Below are 19,239 nucleotides of genomic sequence, written 5' to 3' on the forward strand. Positions count from 1 at the left end.
ATCATCTGTGGATATTTCGCTTTATGGTGTAGTCTTAGATTGCTCTCCATAAAACTGTGTATACATTTTTCTAACCCCCCCCCCCCCCCCCTTAATAGAACACAGTGAACTGGTTAAAATGATGATTAGCTGAGGTTTCAATCTTCAGGTCTCTAAATGTGTCGTATTGACCTTGTCAATGAAATAATGGTCAGTGATCCGCATTAGAACAAATACGACATAAATAGCAACAATATTTATCTATGATGGCTGAACTGTATTAAAGCTGAATCTCACAACACAATGAGAAAAAAAAGCCCCAGCAACATTTCAGGTTTTGTGTATTTGTGTACTGAGTCGTGCTAATTAAAAGGCATCAGACACCAGAGCAAAGCATTTTCCTATGGTGCTGGGTTCATCATTGTTTCCATCCTTTTCTTTCAAACTGTTTGACGAGGTTGAGTCTCTCCTCGTTGCCCTCCTGCAGCTCTCTCATGCTGGGAAGTGGAACAGGCTTGTTGCTTGGATATTTCTCATAATAAGGACAGACTTTAAGATGAGCAGAAATTTGAGAGATGTCAGCCATGTGCCATGAGTCCACGGTGGAGAAAAGGTGACTAAACTCCCAAACCTGCAGAGAAACCAGAGGGGACTCAAACACAGGCACTGGAAGAAGACAAAATTGCTTGTTTGAGAGTTTCATTATGACTGTCTCACATGTCTGCCCCTCCAACTGACTCCTCCATGTGAGTAGGTCTTTCTCTCCCAGCGGAGGGTGACCATCCCTCTCTGCTGCAGCAGTGAGGAGCACACCTGCCTCATGAGCCGGGACACCAGAGCCAGCTGGGACAGAGACAGGCTGTCCAGGAAACTGGCCACGTGACACAGCACCTCGTAGGGCAGCAAGCTCAGAGCATCCTCCCCTCCTCCTGCCTCAGCTCCTGTCCCTGTTTGAGCAGCAGGACGGGAGACGTCGGAACTTCCTTGTAGCTGGGAGTCATCGCAAAATGAACCTTCAAGTGTTGGACGCAAGCTAAAGGTCTTGAGTTGTTGGCTAGAGGGCAAAGGAACACAAAGGGAAGCAGAATAACGGCAATATTAATTAATTTAATTTGTGCTTCAGAACCTGTTTATCATGATTCAACTTGCATCCTGCTTCTACGCTGGAGTAATTCATGCAGACATTGGCACAAGGACGACACAGACTCGCTGCTTACTTGTAAGAGATGGTGGCTTTATGAGTGGATGGTTGAAATCTCCTCTGACTGTAAGTGCATCCTCGATAGGCGAGGGGGCATCTCTGCTCAAACCAGCCGCTCAGAGATGTTTGGATCTCACTGTGGACATTCCTACAAAGGACCATACCTGTTGAAAGGCTTCTTTAGACGTTTCCCACTGCTCTTTTCACCTATGTATTAGATTCTCAGTGACCTGTCAATAGATATTTTTCCCCTTAAAGATAGAGACCTGAAATGTGTTGAAAACTCTCTGCGGAGGAAGCTGTGGCCACAGAGGAAGCTGAAGACGCAGCTGGCTCTGTTGTGCCTGCTGTTCACCCTCTCTGCCTGCAGCTGAAGGCACAGCTTCAGTGGTTGGTCCACCATCACGTCCGCCAGGGTTGTCCTCCCTTTAAATGGAGCCGAGCGGAACGAGTGAGTCTGCGTTCCTACGTCAACATACAGCCCATCGATCCCCTTTGACTCGCTGATCTGCAGAGGCCGCATAATGAAGATTTATTTTCTTTAGTTCCTACAACAGATACTGTATCAAAGCAGGCAGATGTAACGGAGATTTGCACGGGTCATTGATCTAACTGACCTTGTGCCCCATGACCTCCTTCTCAGCATAGCCCAACAAGGTGGCAGCAGCTTCATCACTGAACCAGTCCTCTTCCGTGACGGAGAGGTCTGACGTGTCCACGCTGCGAGACTCACTTTGAGCTCGCACTGCCGTGTCATACAGGTGAAGCCTCTGCTTGTAGTGATAGCTGACAGGGACCTCAGAACAAATACACCCAGCTATTAATGTCCATTCAGTCACTGAAGGGAGATTTTAAATCCCTGAAAACCTGCTTGCTTATCATCTGAATAGTCACCTTGAAGGAGCGCAATGTCTGGACTGGGATGGGCTCCAAGCTTCCATACACAAAGTCTTTCTCTCTTGGGGTGCAGGCCTCAATTTGTCCAAAGCTGACCAGCATGCGACCATGATGCACCACATACATATTGTACTCCTGCGGAGTGAGATCCTCCCTCAGGCGTTCCATAACTCCCTCCTGCCATGGGGCATGCCCAGTTTTACTGGTGTCAGCTGGAGGTTGGTGGGTTTTGGCTGCAGCCTCAGCCTCCTCCTCCCCTGCATTGTCCTGTGTTGTTGTCTTTACCTTGTCGCTGGATTTTGGGTTCGTTTTGGGCTTGTCATGACTTGCCTGAGCACCGGCGGCAGTACAGCCACCTTTCTCCATGCTGAACATCCTCTCCGCCATGTTATAGCTCTCATTGTTCAAATTCAGCTGTTGTCCCACATGGTTCTGTGCAGCCTCAACAACATTAAGCAGGCTGGTTTCCATAGTAGCTGGGGTAATTAATGCACACACACACACACACACACACACACACACACACACACACACACACACACACACACACACACACACACACACATATTTATTTACTTATATTATAAGTAAATTGAAAAAAAAAACACCAAAATATTCCTAAACCATAGCGATATGGTGAAGGATACCTTAAGATCTAAAAGCAATAATAATTGTCTATAAATTGTCAGTTGAATCTAAAATGACAGAAAGCCCATTTTTTAAACTATCCTGTATTCATTTATATTGAATGCAGATATTAAAGCCCTAGAACCCTAGTTATGGGAAGATATCCAACAGCTTAATATCTTGACAAGGTTTAACATTAAATTTAAGAAAGAGATGAGCTCAGATGAAACATTGCTGCCTGATGTGAGATATTGGACCTACAGCCTGTGCACAGTGACTGATGTGCTCGGTGTTATGTGCCCATCTCATGACCTACCTTCATGATCATCACTGTTTGCAGCACCATTGACAAGTTTTTCTCCCACTGCTCTTTCCTCTTGTTGCTCCTCATTTATTTCCTCCTCGCTGGCCTCCACCAACTCTGGGTAGAGAGGCTTCATCTTCAGACGGCTGTAAAGATCTGACTGGTCCACCAGCGCCATGGCAACATCCAGAGCCTCCTCCTGCCCCTTGTGGTCCTTCATCACACTCTCTAGCAGAGCCGTATCGCTGTGTGGGTTCGTGTCATCGTTTAACCAGCGAAGCCACTCCATGGAGCAACACACCACGCTGGCTGGACACTCTCGAAGGTGTGACGCCCGCATGGAGCGGGGCAGGTGGAGCGGGCAGCCGTACCCAGCGTTGATGCAGGGCACCTTCACGTTGGGGCACAGCAGCATGTGATCTTCCTCTTTGCACAGGTGGAAGATGGCGCCACAGTGCAGGCGGCAGGGGATGACGGAGCAGCACACGGAGACCTCCACCCGTGCTCTGCAGCGCCGGCTGTAGCAGGAGTCACAGTGGACATGCTGCCTCACCCTGGGGGCCCGAGAACGATGGCTCTGATTGGGTTCAAAGAAATAAATAAACAATGATGCCAACTTAGATTAAGGACAAAGATGTCAGATACATTCCAGGCAAACATGCTGCAGGAGTTTGACTCACCATGGTTAAGGTTGATTTCTAATTATTGGGGGGGGGAAGGAAATCATTGAGTTAACATACAGATTATTAACCCGATTCAATCAAAAGCACAGGATATAGGATCACACTGTCTCAGACACTCAGACCTGACATGCAGCAAGTACATATGCTATATAGTTCAGTTGCTAACCTACGAGGGAAGTTTTTACACCCTCACAGCAGGTTCTTCATGTCAGATCATGACTTTTGAAATTTAAGACCATTTATACACTTTCATAACTGACCTTCAGAATGGAACCTTAACAACAAGAGTCTGGAAAACTTATCTAGGCATATAAAAACATTATTCTTGGATTCCAAGTAGATTCCTAAAAATACTCATAATACCTTTTAATTTAAAAATATTCAGGCAATATCGCGCCAAAACTCTGGGGATACCTAGTATCACATTAGATGTACTATCTAGTTTTCCGATCACTTATAATGGAATCAAACCTTGTAAGAAGGTCTTCCCAAGGTGCCACCACCCGTGTTTCCTTCCGTTGCTTTTATGATGTTGTGTTCTTGTCCCCTTCCTTTGAACTTGTGGGTTAAAATTAGCCGAGAAACACCAACATGTTTAGCTGGAGGCCGAAGCTCCACCTCTCAGCCTCTCATGCTGCAGCAGAGTCAAGATGCACTAAATGTTGTCCAAAGGTCTTCATTTGAGTCTGAGAGGGTTTTCTGTGTCACGGGAGACGCGCTTTGCTCCCTCAACGTTTGGATATGCTGCAGCACATTATGAAGAAGTGGAGCAGACATGACACATGCCTGAGGAGGCTTGTAACCCAAACCCTGTTTCTGTCCACCTGTGAAACTTTTCTTGGCCAGCTCTATTTATAACGCACATGAACACATACGCACACACACCGGACATTTTAGTCTGCAGCACAAGATGGAGCAGATCTAGAGTGTTTGTCGGCGCTAATGCCCATAATTCTCTCTCGTCTCGGTCCCAACCCTGCAGGAATCTGCTGGTATGCTGCTGTCACATGTTAAGCCACATTTCTGTTGGTTTATTTGTGCTCTAAGATTCAACTTTCCCTTTTCTCACTACAGGAGCTATCTCTCCGGACCAAAAAAAAAATCATGGTATGGGTTTATATTTCCATTGGTTGTTGATATCAATTGCTCATGTGTTGCGTATTTTCTGATAAGTTATTAACAACCTTCCCTTGACTTTTAATCAACAGGACAGCCTTGCCTCTTAATTTAACATTAAAACATTAACATCTGTCTGTTTTCGGACTTTCCATATTTTTCCTAACACAATTATTTTCCCCTGTTGCAGACATGACAACCTTTGACTTTCTTTTTCCTAATATCATAAACCCAGAGCCATCGTTCTCGGGCCCCCAGGGTGAGGCAGCATGTCCACTGTGACTCCTGCTACAGCCGGCGCTGCAGAGCACGGGTGGAGGTCTCCGTGTGCTGCTCCGTCATCCCCTGCCGCCTGCACTGTGGCGCCATCTTCCACCTGTGCAAAGAGGAAGATCACATGCTGCTCTGCCCCAATGTGAGGGTGCCCTGCATCAACGCCGAGTACGGCTGCCCGGCCCACCTGCCCCGCTCCATGCGGGCGTCACACCTTCGAGAGTGTCCAGCCAGCGTGGTGTGTTGCTCCATGGAGTGGAACCGTTGGCCAGTCAATGATGCCCATTCACATCCAAATGTGGAACTGCATGAAAACCTGCTGAAAGAAAGAGAGCAGAGAGGATGCCTGGACCTCGCCATGGCCCTGAAAGACCAGGACTGCCTGTTTCACTCCATCAAAATGAAAAAACTGTTCCCAGAACTGATTCAGACTGTGAAAGAGGAGGAGGAGGAGGGGGGGAAAGAGTGGAAGAAGGGAGAAAGAAGAAAAGAGAAGCAGAGAAAGGAAAGGGAAGATGCCGCTGAAAGGGAAGCGGGCAGTCACACCTGGGAGTCATTTAACATGTTTGACTTCAGCTCACATGATGACAAAGAAGAAGAGGGTGAAGATGATGTTGAGCTGACCCAGGAGGAGCGAGAGGCTATTGCTAGGTCTTCAAGTGTGAACGCCGAACTCTTGGAAAACTATAACACCTGGGAGCTTATGTTCAGCATGGAAAAGAGTGGCTGCAGGGTGACCGAGGAGGCAGCGGGGGGAGGCAGAGGTCAGGGAGTCTCAAAGCACAAAGCCCTCGCCACTCTGTCAGAGGAAGATCCAGAAGAAGCAGGTGCTACAGCATTAAACCCTCACAAAGGTGGAGTAAAAGCTTCACTCTTAGCTGCCTCCAAACCTTCTTTCTCCTCTCTCACTGCAAAGAAGTTTGATTATGGTCACGTGGAGCCGATGAAGATTATCACTGTGCGCACCTTTAAAATCCCCACCAGCTTCTCTGCCAGGCAAGGCCGCATCCGCAACCCCAGTTTCTACAAAAGGGAGAGTGTAGCCGTTGATACCAGTGACCTCGGGGTCAGGCCAGAGGAGATTCCAGTTTGGGATGAGGTTCAGGTGAGAGACAATGATTTTCTTCTTCATTCTATCAGGCGATCATTCATCACACTGATGTGTTTTACTTGCTCCTCAGGCCTCTCTGCTGTGCTCTTTAGAGAAGGAGCAAAGGGGTCACCTTATTGCAGAAATCGTATTCACAGATGGCCTCTTGCAAGATGAGGGCACTCAAACCTACAACTTCCGGTCTGTTCCTTTCCGGAGAAACACATCCCTGGCTGACCTGACCGCTTGCAAACCGCTGGAGATGCACCTTCAGCTGCAGGTGGAGAGCGTCACCAGCCGCCACCACAAGGCCAGCTCCACTTTCACATTCCTCTGTGGACAGACGTTTCAGCGCAGGGAATATGGAAAACATTATAAGTTGGTTCTCCTCTTATAGTCATATACAGTACCTTAAATTTAATGCTCAAATATTTCCTATTTAGAATCATTTGACATATTTCAGACTATCTCCTGTACAGGAACATTCACACTGACATCCAGATGGGTGTCAATGGCTGGTTTGAGCAGCGATGCCCTCTAGCATACCTAGGATGCACCTTCAGCCAGAAAAGGTTTCAACCCTCCACATATGACGCAAACGTCACCTACAAGTAATAAAAAGGTTTTCTTTTTTACAGTTCATTATTGGTACTCTTGCACAAATGTACACTCTAATAACTATCCTTTCAGCAAGGATCTGGGTTGCTTCTGCCTGCACCCTGACGTCGCCGTCTCTCTGACTGCAGCATCCGAGCCACCCCAGAGCTCATCAGCTGCCTTCGGTGGTCAGAGGAGGAGGGGGGGTCGTGCAGGAGGAGGGGAGGATGCTCTGAGCTTGCTGCCCTACGAGGTGCTGTGTCACGTGGCCAGTTTCCTGGACAGCCTGTCTCTGTCCCAGCTGGCTCTGGTGTCCCGGCTCATGAGGCAGGTGTGCTCCTCACTGCTGCAGCAGAGAGGGATGGTCACCCTCCGCTGGGAGAGAAAGACCTACTCGCACGGAGGAGCAAAATGGAGAGTGAAACACAAGGTACAACAACACTATATTCAAGTGGATGATTTGTGTTTGAGTTGTCAACATTTGCGGGTTTTACTACGTCTTTTCAGGTGTGGCAGTTCAGCACAATGTTCTCTCCTGTGGACACATGGTGCTTCCACGACCTCCCATCCATATCAGGGCATTTAAAGGTGTGTCCATACTATGAGAAGGAGACGAGGACAGAGAGGATTCGCCTGCCGTGGAAGGAAGAAATACAAACCACAAAAAACTGCAAAGGTCCCACCCTGGTTAACTTGTTCCGACAGAACAAGGTCCAGATGTAGTCTGCAATCTTGAGTTCATGCTGCTCAAGTTAGCATCAACTGATCCATGTATGTTGCTTTGCATTTTCCCATTGTATGATTTTATTTTCTTTATAAGAAAATGTAAAACAATAAAATAAATCAGACTTATTGTCTTATTCTTACAATATCATTACCCACAGTTGCACTAAAACATGGACATCACCATTATAGTTATATATTATAGAGGAGGTCCTTGTGGTTAAAAAAAAATCCTCATTTAGCTGCTTTTAATATATAAATAGACGCTACAGTTCTAGAATCATCAGAAAAGGCTAAATGAGTTCATGAAATAATAAGAGAGCTTTCGGCATTCCCTGAGATGCCCACAGTTCCAAGGTACCAATATAATCATTGCCACCATTATCATATTATTGTTGTTGTGGTTGTTGTAAGAGCCCCAAAGAGAAATTTTGCTGGGTATGAAATGATATGAAAGGAAAGGAAAGGAAAGGAAAGGAAAGGAAAGGAAAGGAAAGGAAAGGAAAGGAAAGGAAAGGAAAGGAAAGGAAAGGAAAGGAAAGGAAAGGTGTGCAAAACTGTTGTGAGACCAGCGATGCTGGTTGGTCTAGACGCAGTGCCACTGAGGAAAAGACAGGAGATGGAGTTGGAGGTAGCAGAGATGAAGATGCTGAAGTTCTCTTTGGAGTGACCAGGATGGATAGGATCAGGAATGAGTACATCAGAGGGACAGTACATGTTAGAGGCTTTGGAGATAAAGTCAGAGAGGCCAGACTGAGATGACATGTCCAGAGGAGAGATAGGAAATTTATTAGTAGATGGATGCTGAGTTTCAAACTGCCAGGCAGGAGGCCTCGAGGAAGACCAAAGAGGAGGTTTGTAGATGAGTAAAAGAGGACATGAAGATATTTAGTGTGAGAAAAGAGGATGCAGAAGATCTGCTTAGATGGAGGCAACTGATTCGCTGCGGCGACCCCTGAAGAGAAAAGTCTAAAGGAGAAGAAGGTATGCTGGGTATACCTTAGGCATGTTGGGTAGATTTTCTTTACATTTATTCATTAACAAAGAGTATTTCTGGGTCAACTTTAGTTAAGACTCACATGTAGTTAATTTAATACGATCCTAAAAAGTTTAATTCTTCAACTTTGCAGCCATCTTGATGCTTGAAAGGATGTGTGACATGACACCTAGCTCCGGTTTTGTGTGGGGGCTTTGTCGAGCGGCCATTCAGGGTCGACTGCCTTGTCAGCCTTTCTCTTTACATCTGCTGTGAAACACAAAAGAGCGCCACCGCTTTTCTCTGCAACACTAACAGGGCTCAACCCTAACCTGCGACATCGCAGAAACCGGTCATTCTTCCACCCAAAAGTGACTTTTCTGTTGCTTTTTCCTTTTGTATTTTTTGACCCAAATCTTCCACTTTTCACAGCCGTCGCCAGCAATGAAAGTTGGGGATGGACGCGTTGACATGGAAACAGACTTCTTTCCCATCAATGAGCTGATGAGTAGAAAAACAACTGTGGATGTGGAAACACTCTCAGTGGAGCAGCTGGAGAATGTTTAATGTTTCTGGAAGAGTTTGATGTACTTGTGGCATTTAGACTGATTCGGACATGTCTGGGACCAAACCAAGTGAGTAACAAGGCTGAGCTGAGTGGGTCGGACAGGCGAGTAGTGGAGCACCATCAGAATATGGCTCTGTGAACTTGCATCGTGTCTGCAAAATTAATTGCAGTATATATTTAAACTAGGTTGCATGACTACAATCCTTTGTGTGCGTATCAGAATGTAATGAGTTTTTGGAGTCTGACGAGGAGGAGACATCAGAGGAGCTGACGAAGGCTGTTTGTCTGGAGTCAGAGCTCCAGGAGGGACAGTAAGTATTAATCCATTACTTAATTAATTAACATTGTACTTGTTATATGATAAAATGGTTAATTAAAAAGAGGAATCATCTTGCCAATCAATATATAGCACGGGTAGCATTTGAATACCAATTTTTATCAATTTTAGATTCTCGAAAGCCACGCAAAAACACACATAAAAAAAGTCTCAGACCCAATTAAACCATCCTGAATAACATCTTATATTTTGACAACCTGGACAAACAACTAAATCAGGCACGTTCTAGAGTACTTCAGGGTAGTCAGGCCATGCACGTGACTTTTCAGCAGCATATAAGACAACAAATGTGACATTAAATGTTGAAAATCTAAGTAATAGTGTATCATTGATTGGGCTGTAGCGTACCATGTGTGGTCCACGTGCCTCAGGTTGCCAACCTCTTCCTGTTGCTTTAGATTGCATAAATTTCTTTTCGTGTCATGATGCCCCATTCAGTCTCATTAATACGTGTGTGTCACCAAAGGATGATGGAAGTGGAAGTGGGACATCACAGCGTGCTCCTGACACACTGTGAGGGTAAATTCAGCGCCATTGGTAATCAGTGCACACACTACGGTGCACCGCTCAGCAAAGGTAAAAGGGGACACACAGGCCAAATTTGAACCACATTTTGTCCACACATAATTGTGTGTTTGTGTGTGGGGGGTGTATTTAGGGGCTGTTACAGGTCACACAGTGCGCTGCCCGTGGCATGGCGCCTGTTTCAACGTCCACACAGGAGATCTTGAGGAGTATCCTGGCATTGATAGCTTACCATGTCATAAGGTACACAAAGACAAGACTTTTTGCTGTCATGGACAACTGCTTCCTTTTTAACTGGAACAATTTCTCCTCCCGTAGGTTAGAATTCACAACAGCAAAGTGTATGTTTCAGTAAACAAAAAGGTCTGTTGGTCAACCCTCACGTCAAACACATCAGGATGTGTAATTCTATTCTAATTTTTTTATGTATATGATGGTGTGTCTTATGCTTGATTCAGACTCTCAGGCAAGAAAAGAGAATTAAAACTATGGGAGCTGCAGTGCCAGGATTTACACACACTGTTGTGCTGCTGGGAGGAGGTATGTGTGTGTGTGTGAGAGAGCGGTTCAATATTTGCATGAGCACATTTTTGGGAAGTGGGGGCATTTTGGTTATTTGTGTTAAGACTTGGTTTTAAGGTTAGAATTAAGTCCAGGTTAAGGTTCAGGTAAGTTTGCATCAGGACAGGTGGGTCATTTCAACCTGCATTTCTAATCACATGACACTTCTGTGTCAGCACAGGAGCTGCCTCTCTGATCTGCGCTGAAGTTCTGCGCCAGCAGAACTTCCCTGGCAGGATCATCATGGCCACCAGAGACGACCTTCTGCCTTATGACAAAACACGACTAAGCAAGGTTCGCGAGTGGAAAGAGCACAATATTAATTAACCAGAAGAAAAAGATGTTTTTTTGGATCTGTCCTGAATCTTACCTGCAGGTAATGAATGTGGAGACTGAGAGTATTCTGCTGAGGAGGATGGAGTTTTACCTGCAGTACGATATCGAGGTGTGGCTCAGGAAAGAAGTGAGCCTCTTCCTCCTCATCTCCGTCATTACAATTAACTGTTTATATGATGTGAGGTTTTCAAACCGTTTCGGTTTTCTGGATCTGTGTTTCCGTGTTTGCAGGCGCAGTCAGTGAACACAGATGAGAAAACTGTCACATTTGATGATGGTTCAGTCCAGAGTTATGATCAGCTGCTCATCGCCACGGGCTGCAGGTACAGACTTTTGGGATTTAGATTAGATTTATCCATCCAGAGTGCATAATTATCTTTTTAACCCAGGTTTTAACCCATGTTTTATTTGTGAAAAGCTTTATTTGAGTGGACTATGAGAGAATAATCATTATGGTCCAGCTCCCAACCAAGGCCTCTTAATGAATGGCTGGGCATCTAAAACATTAATTTACTTTAAACATCATTAATGTTGTTAATGTCAGGAAAAACAAGACCAGATCTTCCTTTCATGCAGCGTATATTTGCATGTCCAGATCAATGTAGATGTTAGGAGACAGTAGGCTGCAAATGTGTTAATGTGCCTTTTCATTATGACTAAATAGAATTAAAAGACTAACTTTTTATTGAAATGGACCAACACATCACAGACAATTTGTGACACCATGATTCTGCAAAAACAAAGTCATAATTTGTATTTTAGAGCAAAAGGTCTGAATGTCCCCGGCATAAACCTGGACAATGTGAAGATGTTAGAGACGCCCGAAGACGCTCGGCAAATCCATGAAGCCTGCATGGGCTCCAAAGTCGTCCTCGTTGGAACCTCTTTCGTTGGTACTTTTGCTCGTGTGCAACATTTGCACTGACATTTAGTGTCATTTCTGACAGCAAAAAAAAAATACCACGCAAAAATGACCATAATTCTTATATTCCTACATGAATAAAGCAGCTAAATTTGTAAAAATTTTAAAAATATCAAAAATTTGCAGTTCATGTCATTTTTCTTTCTTAGATTTGCCTTTATGGAAGGCCTGGAAACATTAAACTAAATAAAGAAAATACAGAATATTGACCTCAGTTAATTAATCAACCTGAATTTAAAAAAAACCCAACGCCTTCAAAACACTTTAACACAATGGTAGAGCAATACAAACGTCTTCAGTTAATACACCAATCATGTGCATTTCCTGACATTTCCTCTGGCATCTTCTTCAACACGTTTTCCTCAGGAATGGAAATTGCATCTTATTTGATAGACAAAGCTTCCAGTATCACTGTGATCGGCAGCAGTGAGCTGCCGTATCAGAGCACGCTGGGTCCTGAGATCGGAAGAGTCACGATGATGGTGAGGCGGAGAAACTGAATCAGCAACTTTACAGGGGCAGTTTTTGACTTTGTTGCTTCTGCAGATGCTGACTGAGAAAAATGTGAGATTCTACATGAACGACAGCGTGCTGGAGGTCAGAGGGCAGGACGGAAAGGTGAAGGAAGTGGTGCTTAAAAGTGCAAAAGTTCTCCCCGCAGACGTTTTTATTGTGGGCATTGGTGAGTTCACCCTCCGGCTCGTGACAACTACATTTATTTTGCTAACTGTTTTAAACCGTAGTCAAATCATTCAACCAAAACATGCCTCATGCTTACCATCAAAGTCCTCTACAATGGTTATTCCTGTAAATAATGCTCCTCCACGTCTTGCTGGTATTTGGGTTAGGGTTAGGGTCAGATTTTGTCTCTTTCTATCGCCAGGTGTCAAACCAAACTCGGAGTTTCTGCGTGGAAGCAGAATACAGCTGGACTCGAGAAACTTTGTGGTAGTGGACAAGGTTAGCTGCTTATCTACGAGATTCCAGTCCTTAGAATTTTTGCGGTTTTACAGACACCAACAGTTTTAATTGTGAAAGAAATAATGTGGTAATAATAAAGGACCCTGAACACATTATTGCACTATTAACAGTTTGCATCATCAATCATTAGTTGTCTGTTATCTCCCACCCAAAGTACATGCGCACCAACATACCCGGTGTGTTCTGCGGAGGCGACGTGGCCACATTTCCACTCACAATGGCCAAAAACCAGCCAGTCAACATTGGCCACTGGCAGATGGCACAAGCTCATGGTAGGATAGTGAAGTAAAGCAAGCTGTCATCATTACACTGAGCAGCTAATCTATGTCCCAATTTCAGAATATTTGAAGTCTAGTGATAAATTTCACGTTACAGGAAGGATAGCAGCTCTGAACATGCTGGATAAACCAACCGAGCTGAGCTCAGTTCCTTTTTACTGGACCGTCCTACTGGGTAAAACCATCAGATATGCAGGTGGGAACACACACACAAGTCTGCGTTGTTTCAGTGGCATCCTCACATGCACATCCCTGGATGTTTGCCTCAACTCAGCTGGCATTGATCTTCTTGATTACTTCCTTCTTGGAATTTAATTTAATTTTCTGCTACTTGTGGACAGATTTTGAATAAACTTATCAAACAAATCGAAAACCCTCTGTCAATGTGATGTAGAAGTCCTCATAAACACTTTGAGATAGCTCCATTAACAATAGCAGAGTGGGACGCAAGCACGAGAGCGGGAAGGCTAACAACTGATTTTTAAGGCCGCTTTGTGGACCTAAATCAACCTCACACTTTCCATTTAGCCAATACAAAAAAATTTAAATGCATATTGATTAAAAAATATTCAGTAGGAATGGAGGTTGAAATTATTCACTTACTTCAGCCCACCACTAGAGGGCAAAATAAGCTCTAATGCCGTCTCTTGTGGTATTGTCACGATGGCTCATTTATCTGCAAATATAACTCATGTTTTCTGTGTTCAGGGTATGGGGAGGGATACACAGAGATTGTTGTAAAAGGAAAGTTAGAGGACAAGAAGTTCCTGGCGTTGTACATCAAGTGAGTTGAGACACACTTGTGAACAATGGCGATGCATTTAGATCAAATATTTGTGTTTTTACCATTCCCTCTTAACCTATAGGAATGATGCAGTGATTGCCGCAGTGAGCCTAAACTACGACCCAGCGGTGTCAGCAGTAGCTCAAAGGCTCATCGCTGGAAAAGTCATTACGAAGGAAGAGGCCCAGTATGTAACCCCTATTTTTTATGTTTTGTACGTTTAAACAAGTGCAGACAAAATAAACAAAAAGATAATTCTTTAGCACTTAAACTGAGGACAAACATGTATTAAATGAACTTTTAGAGTCCTGCAACTTCTATTGTCTTTTAACCAAGCATATGTTTAACTTTGTTTTGGCAACACCGCCCCTAGTGGTAGATATGGTTATTGCACGTTTCACTAAACTAAGCACTTCGAGTGACTCGAGTCATTTTATTTCTTGACAGATCTGATGAACTGGATTGGCTGCAATTGTCCTGATCACAGCCATGATACCACCTATGTAGCACCAGCACCGAGCTGGTGTCAGTCACTCACTCTTCTCCGAGCAAAGGCAAAGAAAGGCGATGGAAGAAAATGTCAGTTCAGAGAAGACAAATATTACTGAAGGCGTAAAACTAGAAGCCGAGTTGAAGCATTGTGTTTAACATGTGTCACCTACTAATGTGATGGAAACTCCACCATGGAAACAACATATACCTCAAATGGAGCCAGTGTTTCTTCTTCAACCTCAATACTTTGTTCAGACTCTGTAGCGTTTCCTCGAAAACCCAGGCGAACTTAATGGCCACTGGCGGGTCAGTGAGTTGGTGGAGGGATTGGGAGAACAGAAGGGAGCGTTCAGCTCTTTGAAGCAGAGATGCTGAAACAGGCAACAAAACACAGCAACAGGGGACAATAGAGTTTCAGCAAACAGGCGGCGTGGCAGGCGGTCCACAATAGAAATGCTGTTTTTCCGCTCTTCCCTCCCTGCTCGGTTCGGCGTTGTCTTCAGCTCACCACGCTCTCACGCTCTTGTGTCATTTCCTGTCAGCAGCATGCCTGGGTTAACTGTATCCAGGTGCGGTGCACTTTTCACCACCAGTGCCAGTTAAGAGACGCTGTAGGCAGCATTCGCACATGTCCTTTCTTTTGGTCGGGACCAGTTTTTCTCTCCTTTCTTCGTGTTTTTTTTCCACAGTTAAATCTCACTTGAACATCCCTGTCGACTCTTATCTCAGTCCGTATAACTCGTATTTACACACTCGCAGAGACAACTTGGTGATAGGGTTTTGCTTTCTGAATTATCCAGCATATTTGCAAAAGAGCTTAGGATGTTTATTGTTTAAAATAGAGGTGATGAATTTGTGCTTAGTGCTGTTAAATGCCAGGAGGTGAAAGAGTGACGACAACTATCCGACATGTTCTGGGATTTGAAAGGCTGTTGCGGAGAAATGATGGCACAAGACAACTGAAATGACAGAATGGTTGCAAGTACAATTCTCTGTTGCTTGAAAAGTCAGCTTTGTTTTTCACGCTGTCAACCATATAAAGTGATTTTTTTTTTACCAAATAATGGTTATATTCTATTAAAGTCTGTCTTGTATTGCACTTTTATTCACATGTTTAAAAAAAACCCTCTCAGCCGCAGCTGGACTGTCTGATATGTGTTCATTGACTCGTGTGCTTGAGCATCTGGAGACACGTGAACTCTCCACCATCTGCTCTGGAAAGACTAATTCATAGTGATTTCAGCGTCACGTGACCCGGCATTATCTTCGTTTATGTTCAGCCCACAACTTTAGTGCATAATATGGAAGATGAAGCATAATCCCATATTAAGATTAGAATGATCTAGAAGGGAACATTTTGAAGGAAGCCAATTCTGGCCGATTTGTGATTTCGCCAGTGATTTCCTGTTTATGCCAGAAGGGGAGCTAACTTTGTTAGCATTGTGAGCTAATAGTAATGAACTACAGTTTGAGCACAAAAGGAAGTTTGAGTGAGTAAATAAATCTTATGACGATGATGCCCTGACCCAACTTGGAAAACTGAAATTAGGTCACTCTGGGTTTCTCCGAAATTCGTTGGAATAGGAATTCCGATGCACAGGAATCTGCACCGTCACTGCTCTCCAATTTCTTTTTCAACCTTTTTTTTCTGAATTTAATGACTTGATCACGCATTTCTACAGAATTTCTAAATTTCTACATTTTATGACATTTAATAGCACTATAAATTTCACTAGAAGCCATTTTATGAGTGTCCTTAGCAGCTTTGTCACAATTGAAGTGGAATGTGCCTTAGATTTCAGGCTGCCTTGTTTTTCTCTTGAAAATCAACCCCGCATCTATTTTCACTGTGTCCGCTTGCTTGCTGGACCTCCTTCAAGAGAGCCTCTCTGTGGGAGACGTAGCGCTGTCGTCTGTTGGCCCTGTACAGCTCCAGCCTCTTCTCTTCAGCCTGTAGGTCCTTCAGCACACCCTCCCACCTCAAGCTCTCCCTTGCCTGCATGCAACCATCATCTGCTGTGTTCCCCTGGGCCTGACCTCCACTTCCACCGGTTTTCCTTGTGAGCCTAAGCAGTGACGGCGAACCCTTGAGGTGTTTTTTGTACCCCTGCGCTCTCCCATTGAAATGTTCTCCATCTTTCGTCCTGGAGGTTGTGTTTTCGGGCAGGCAGGCCTGAGAAACATCCAAATGCTCTGGAGGGAGTGTGGACACTTGGAGGTTCTCGGGAAGGGAAGAAACACCCTGGGGTTTGACTGTAGGGAGGGGACGTATATATTTAGGTAGACGTGCAGCATCAAACAAAGACTCGGATTAGATTACCAATGACTCCCTCTGGAGTTGGAGAGATAATGGCTGGTGACAGTAATGACCTGTGACACTGGTCACCAATCAAGGCCTACATGGAATCCTCCATCATCAGGTGATCACACAATAAACTTTATCTGAACTACCACAGAGATTTTTTTCTCAACATTCCAGCATCTTGAGCAATTATAAATGAATGCTAAAAGGGGGCTTTTAGCAATTTTTCATGATGGAACAGCTTCATGGGAGGAAAACTTACTATCCTGCTTTTAATAAAACGTGTCAGAATAATTTAATTCCAGACTCATGTCGATATCCCAGTTCTACAGAAGAGAAGACTTTAAAATCCCTTCGGACTCCAATAATGTCTCGACCCCTCACGTGGCAGTTTTGATAAGCGGTATGATTTATTTTATTGCTCTTCTAATCAGAGGTTATGGTTCTTAGAAGCAGTCTGTATTCGGTTTTTGTGGTGTCTCTAATAGGATTGTATCAAATTCACAGGCTCGTCATACTTTCTAAACGCCATTGTTCTGCAGAAGTCATCAAGACGTGAATGTGATCACTGAAAATATAAAGATATAAAACTTCTCCAATGAGCCTTTGTAAAACTGACACTGACCTCTGTTTTCTGAAGGAGAGGAGGTGATGGCTTTCTTTCTTTTCTTTCTTTTCTTCTTTCTCACGTCAGGACTCCTGGAAGACTGAAGGAGTTGACAGGTTCTGTCCTCGGGCATGTTGTCGCCTGGGTTCACTGTGCTGATGCGGAAACACCATCGACAAACAAAAGCTTCTTAAAAATAAAATAAATAATGAATCAATGATTCTGAATACGATTGATGATAGTGAAAACATTGCTCCTTTACCGAAATAATACTCACTTGTGATTAATCGCACTCACTCTTCCGGGACCCGCGGCACACTCACGCGCTGTTACCATGGAAACCGGACTCAGCTCGCGGCGCATTCTGTCTGGTCAATCTGGAAACAACACGTCTGGTCTGAGGCATTTTTCATAACTGCTTTTTAGGTTGATTATTGCCACAGACATCATGAGAACTCGATTATTTTTATTAGAAAGAAGCCGTGGAGCCTATTTGACGGTAGGAATGGGCACCCTGTGGACCCATTTTCCTTATAAATCATTGTGCAACGTTTCGTTCCCAAGAAGAAAAACACCATATGACAAGGCGGAAAAAAGCGTGTGTGTAAATGTTTTGTTTGACAGGAGAAGGCAAAATAGTTTGACCCCGACGTGATTTGAACACGCAACCTTCTGATCTGGAGTCAGACGCGCTACCGTTGCGCCACGAGGTCTGTGCCGCCGGTTCGGGTCCTGTATAAGAAGTATTAAACATTACTGTCGATCTACAGTATGTGTAAGTCATTTTTGCACGTAGATACAAACATACATACCATATGACAGTATGCATAGTTTTTGCCCCCTGATGTAATGTATGGGATGAAGTCAGGACACATTCATATGAGCCCAGGCTAATATTCTTAGATCTCGTGGGTGTATGATTTAATGACAAAATTAGAACCTGGGTTGGATATAATGTTGTTAGCAAGAGAAAAGACTTTAGGAAGAATTCAACTTAAAAAAATTGGGGAATATATTAGTTTGAATAAAAAAATAATTCAGTGTTATTTTCTGCTTCATTGTTGTAATAATGATGACTTTTTTGTCTCGCTGAAGCGAGAAGGGCTTGAATATTTCAATACACACACATAAAAATGATCTGGTTTCATAAAATTTAAGACGTTTCTGAAAGACATCCTCCACGCAAAATCGCTCATCTGAATCCAACACACCATATTTTCAGTCAACCTTTGCCCTAAAATTCATTATTTACTTTGCCGTGTGTTGTAATACTTGGCCTTGCAAACAGTTTGTTCTTGCAAAGTCACGGACGGCAGTGGGAGAAGATATGAGTAGCATTCCTTCTCCATGTGGGTCACATTTTAAAGGATTTGTTTGGAGAGAAAAAAATATAAAATATTAAACTCATAAGAGTGAATAAGTAAGTGCATATCAGCTACTCTTACCAAACACTGCTGTGCGTTGTCTTCAGTCCACCCCCCTATGGTTTATGAGCAAAGAGGTCAGTGAACTCTAGAGAGAAATGAGATCATTTGTAGTCAAAGAATTAAATGGATTTCAATTAATTGTAGTGTAAATGGTTAAAGTGGATCTAGCATTAATGAGATAGAGCGGGAAGGAAAGGGTGAACATGATTTGCTGTGTGTGCTCGCTGTGCCAGGTGTCAGGGAAGAAGCAAGTGCAGAATGACAACCACAGTTTTACAGAGAGAGACAGAGTGAAACATAAGGACGCTGGCCTTCAAGTGTCTGTGTGCGTCACTGCTGAGAGAGCAACTAGTTCATCTTGACCTGCTAATGTCGCTGGACGCCGTTTGCGGTCCCGGACGGTTTCTCAACACGACGGATGGTGGTTCAAACTGAAACCTCGGCGAAGTTTACCTCATCCTGGACCACAGAAATGTTTACAGATGAGTCAGAAGCAGAGCTGAGATGTTTAGAATGCTGCTGGAGCAATGGGGCGCAACAAACAGCTTTCCGTGTGTCCATTCTAGCATCAGAATCAGGCACAGAGGTAAAGAAATGAGGTGAAGAAGCTTGAATCTGAAGTTAATGTGAACCAGCTTTATTAATATCAGAAA

At 44.1% G+C, this 19,239-nt stretch overlaps 4 protein-coding genes and 1 non-coding gene across 10 annotated transcripts; 2 read left to right on the forward strand and 3 right to left on the reverse strand.

The window, feature by feature from the left end:
* Nucleotides 1-306: 306 nt before the first annotated feature.
* On the reverse strand, nt 307-4,280 carry LOC101062261 (F-box only protein 40-like). Its single transcript, XM_029848883.1, has 9 exons — nt 4,163-4,280; nt 3,689-3,706; nt 3,021-3,585; nt 2,075-2,553; nt 1,798-1,977; nt 1,447-1,688; nt 1,197-1,328; nt 697-1,033; nt 307-610 (listed from the first exon to the last, which is right to left on the reverse strand). Exons 2-9 carry the CDS (start codon nt 3,689-3,691, stop codon nt 398-400), a joined length of 2,151 nt encoding a protein of 716 aa, XP_029704743.1. The 5' UTR covers nt 3,692-3,706; nt 4,163-4,280; the 3' UTR covers nt 307-397.
* A 236-nt stretch (nt 4,281-4,516) lies between these two features.
* On the forward strand, nt 4,517-7,619 carry fbxo40.1 (F-box protein 40, tandem duplicate 1). 2 transcript variants are annotated; one of them, XM_029848881.1, is made up of 7 exons: nt 4,517-4,683; nt 4,766-4,798; nt 5,043-6,185; nt 6,262-6,548; nt 6,650-6,781; nt 6,861-7,197; nt 7,275-7,619. In XM_029848881.1, exons 1-7 carry the CDS (start codon nt 4,555-4,557, stop codon nt 7,488-7,490), a joined length of 2,277 nt encoding a protein of 758 aa, XP_029704741.1. In that variant the 5' UTR covers nt 4,517-4,554; the 3' UTR covers nt 7,491-7,619. The 2 variants fall into 2 exon arrangements, with proteins under 2 accessions (XP_029704741.1, XP_029704742.1); XM_029848882.1 differs by having other exon boundaries at nt 6,917-7,197.
* A 1,191-nt stretch (nt 7,620-8,810) lies between these two features.
* aifm5 (apoptosis inducing factor mitochondria associated 5) lies at nt 8,811-14,306 on the forward strand. Of its 3 annotated transcripts, XM_029848999.1 has the most exons (18): nt 8,811-9,101; nt 9,255-9,345; nt 9,838-9,947; nt 10,030-10,139; nt 10,215-10,259; nt 10,355-10,436; nt 10,639-10,751; nt 10,834-10,920; nt 11,025-11,116; nt 11,556-11,686; nt 12,082-12,197; nt 12,262-12,397; nt 12,599-12,675; nt 12,851-12,968; nt 13,072-13,170; nt 13,683-13,758; nt 13,841-13,945; nt 14,206-14,306. In XM_029848999.1, the coding sequence occupies exons 1-18, from the start codon at nt 9,083-9,085 to the stop codon at nt 14,237-14,239; spliced, it is 1,641 nt and encodes a 546-aa protein (XP_029704859.1). In that variant the 5' UTR covers nt 8,811-9,082; the 3' UTR covers nt 14,240-14,306. The 3 variants fall into 3 exon arrangements, with proteins under 3 accessions (XP_029704859.1, XP_029704858.1, XP_029704860.1); XM_029848998.1 differs by lacking the exon at nt 14,206-14,306 and having other exon boundaries at nt 13,841-14,069; XM_029849000.1 differs by lacking the exon at nt 14,206-14,306 and having other exon boundaries at nt 10,834-10,902; nt 13,841-14,069.
* On the reverse strand, nt 14,260-18,762 carry liat1 (ligand of ATE1). 3 transcript variants are annotated; one of them, XM_029849001.1, is made up of 4 exons: nt 18,605-18,762; nt 17,437-17,536; nt 17,178-17,314; nt 15,639-16,503 (listed from the first exon to the last, which is right to left on the reverse strand). In XM_029849001.1, exons 2-4 carry the CDS (start codon nt 17,520-17,522, stop codon nt 16,049-16,051), a joined length of 678 nt encoding a protein of 225 aa, XP_029704861.1. In that variant the 5' UTR covers nt 17,523-17,536; nt 18,605-18,762; the 3' UTR covers nt 15,639-16,048. The 3 variants fall into 3 exon arrangements, 1 of the variants encoding a protein (XP_029704861.1); XR_003891139.1 differs by lacking the exon at nt 18,605-18,762 and having other exon boundaries at nt 14,260-16,503; nt 17,178-17,345; nt 17,437-17,494; XR_003891138.1 differs by lacking the exon at nt 18,605-18,762 and having other exon boundaries at nt 15,611-16,503; nt 17,178-17,348; nt 17,437-17,483.
* trnaw-cca (transfer RNA tryptophan (anticodon CCA)) lies at nt 17,801-17,872 on the reverse strand. The gene has a single exon. It is a non-coding gene; the product is annotated as a tRNA-Trp (tRNA).
* Nucleotides 18,763-19,239: the final 477 nt, after the last annotated feature.

This window comes from Takifugu rubripes, chromosome 15, assembly GCF_901000725.2.
Source record: "Takifugu rubripes chromosome 15, fTakRub1.2, whole genome shotgun sequence".
NCBI classification, from domain to species: Eukaryota; Metazoa; Chordata; class Actinopteri; order Tetraodontiformes; family Tetraodontidae; genus Takifugu; species Takifugu rubripes.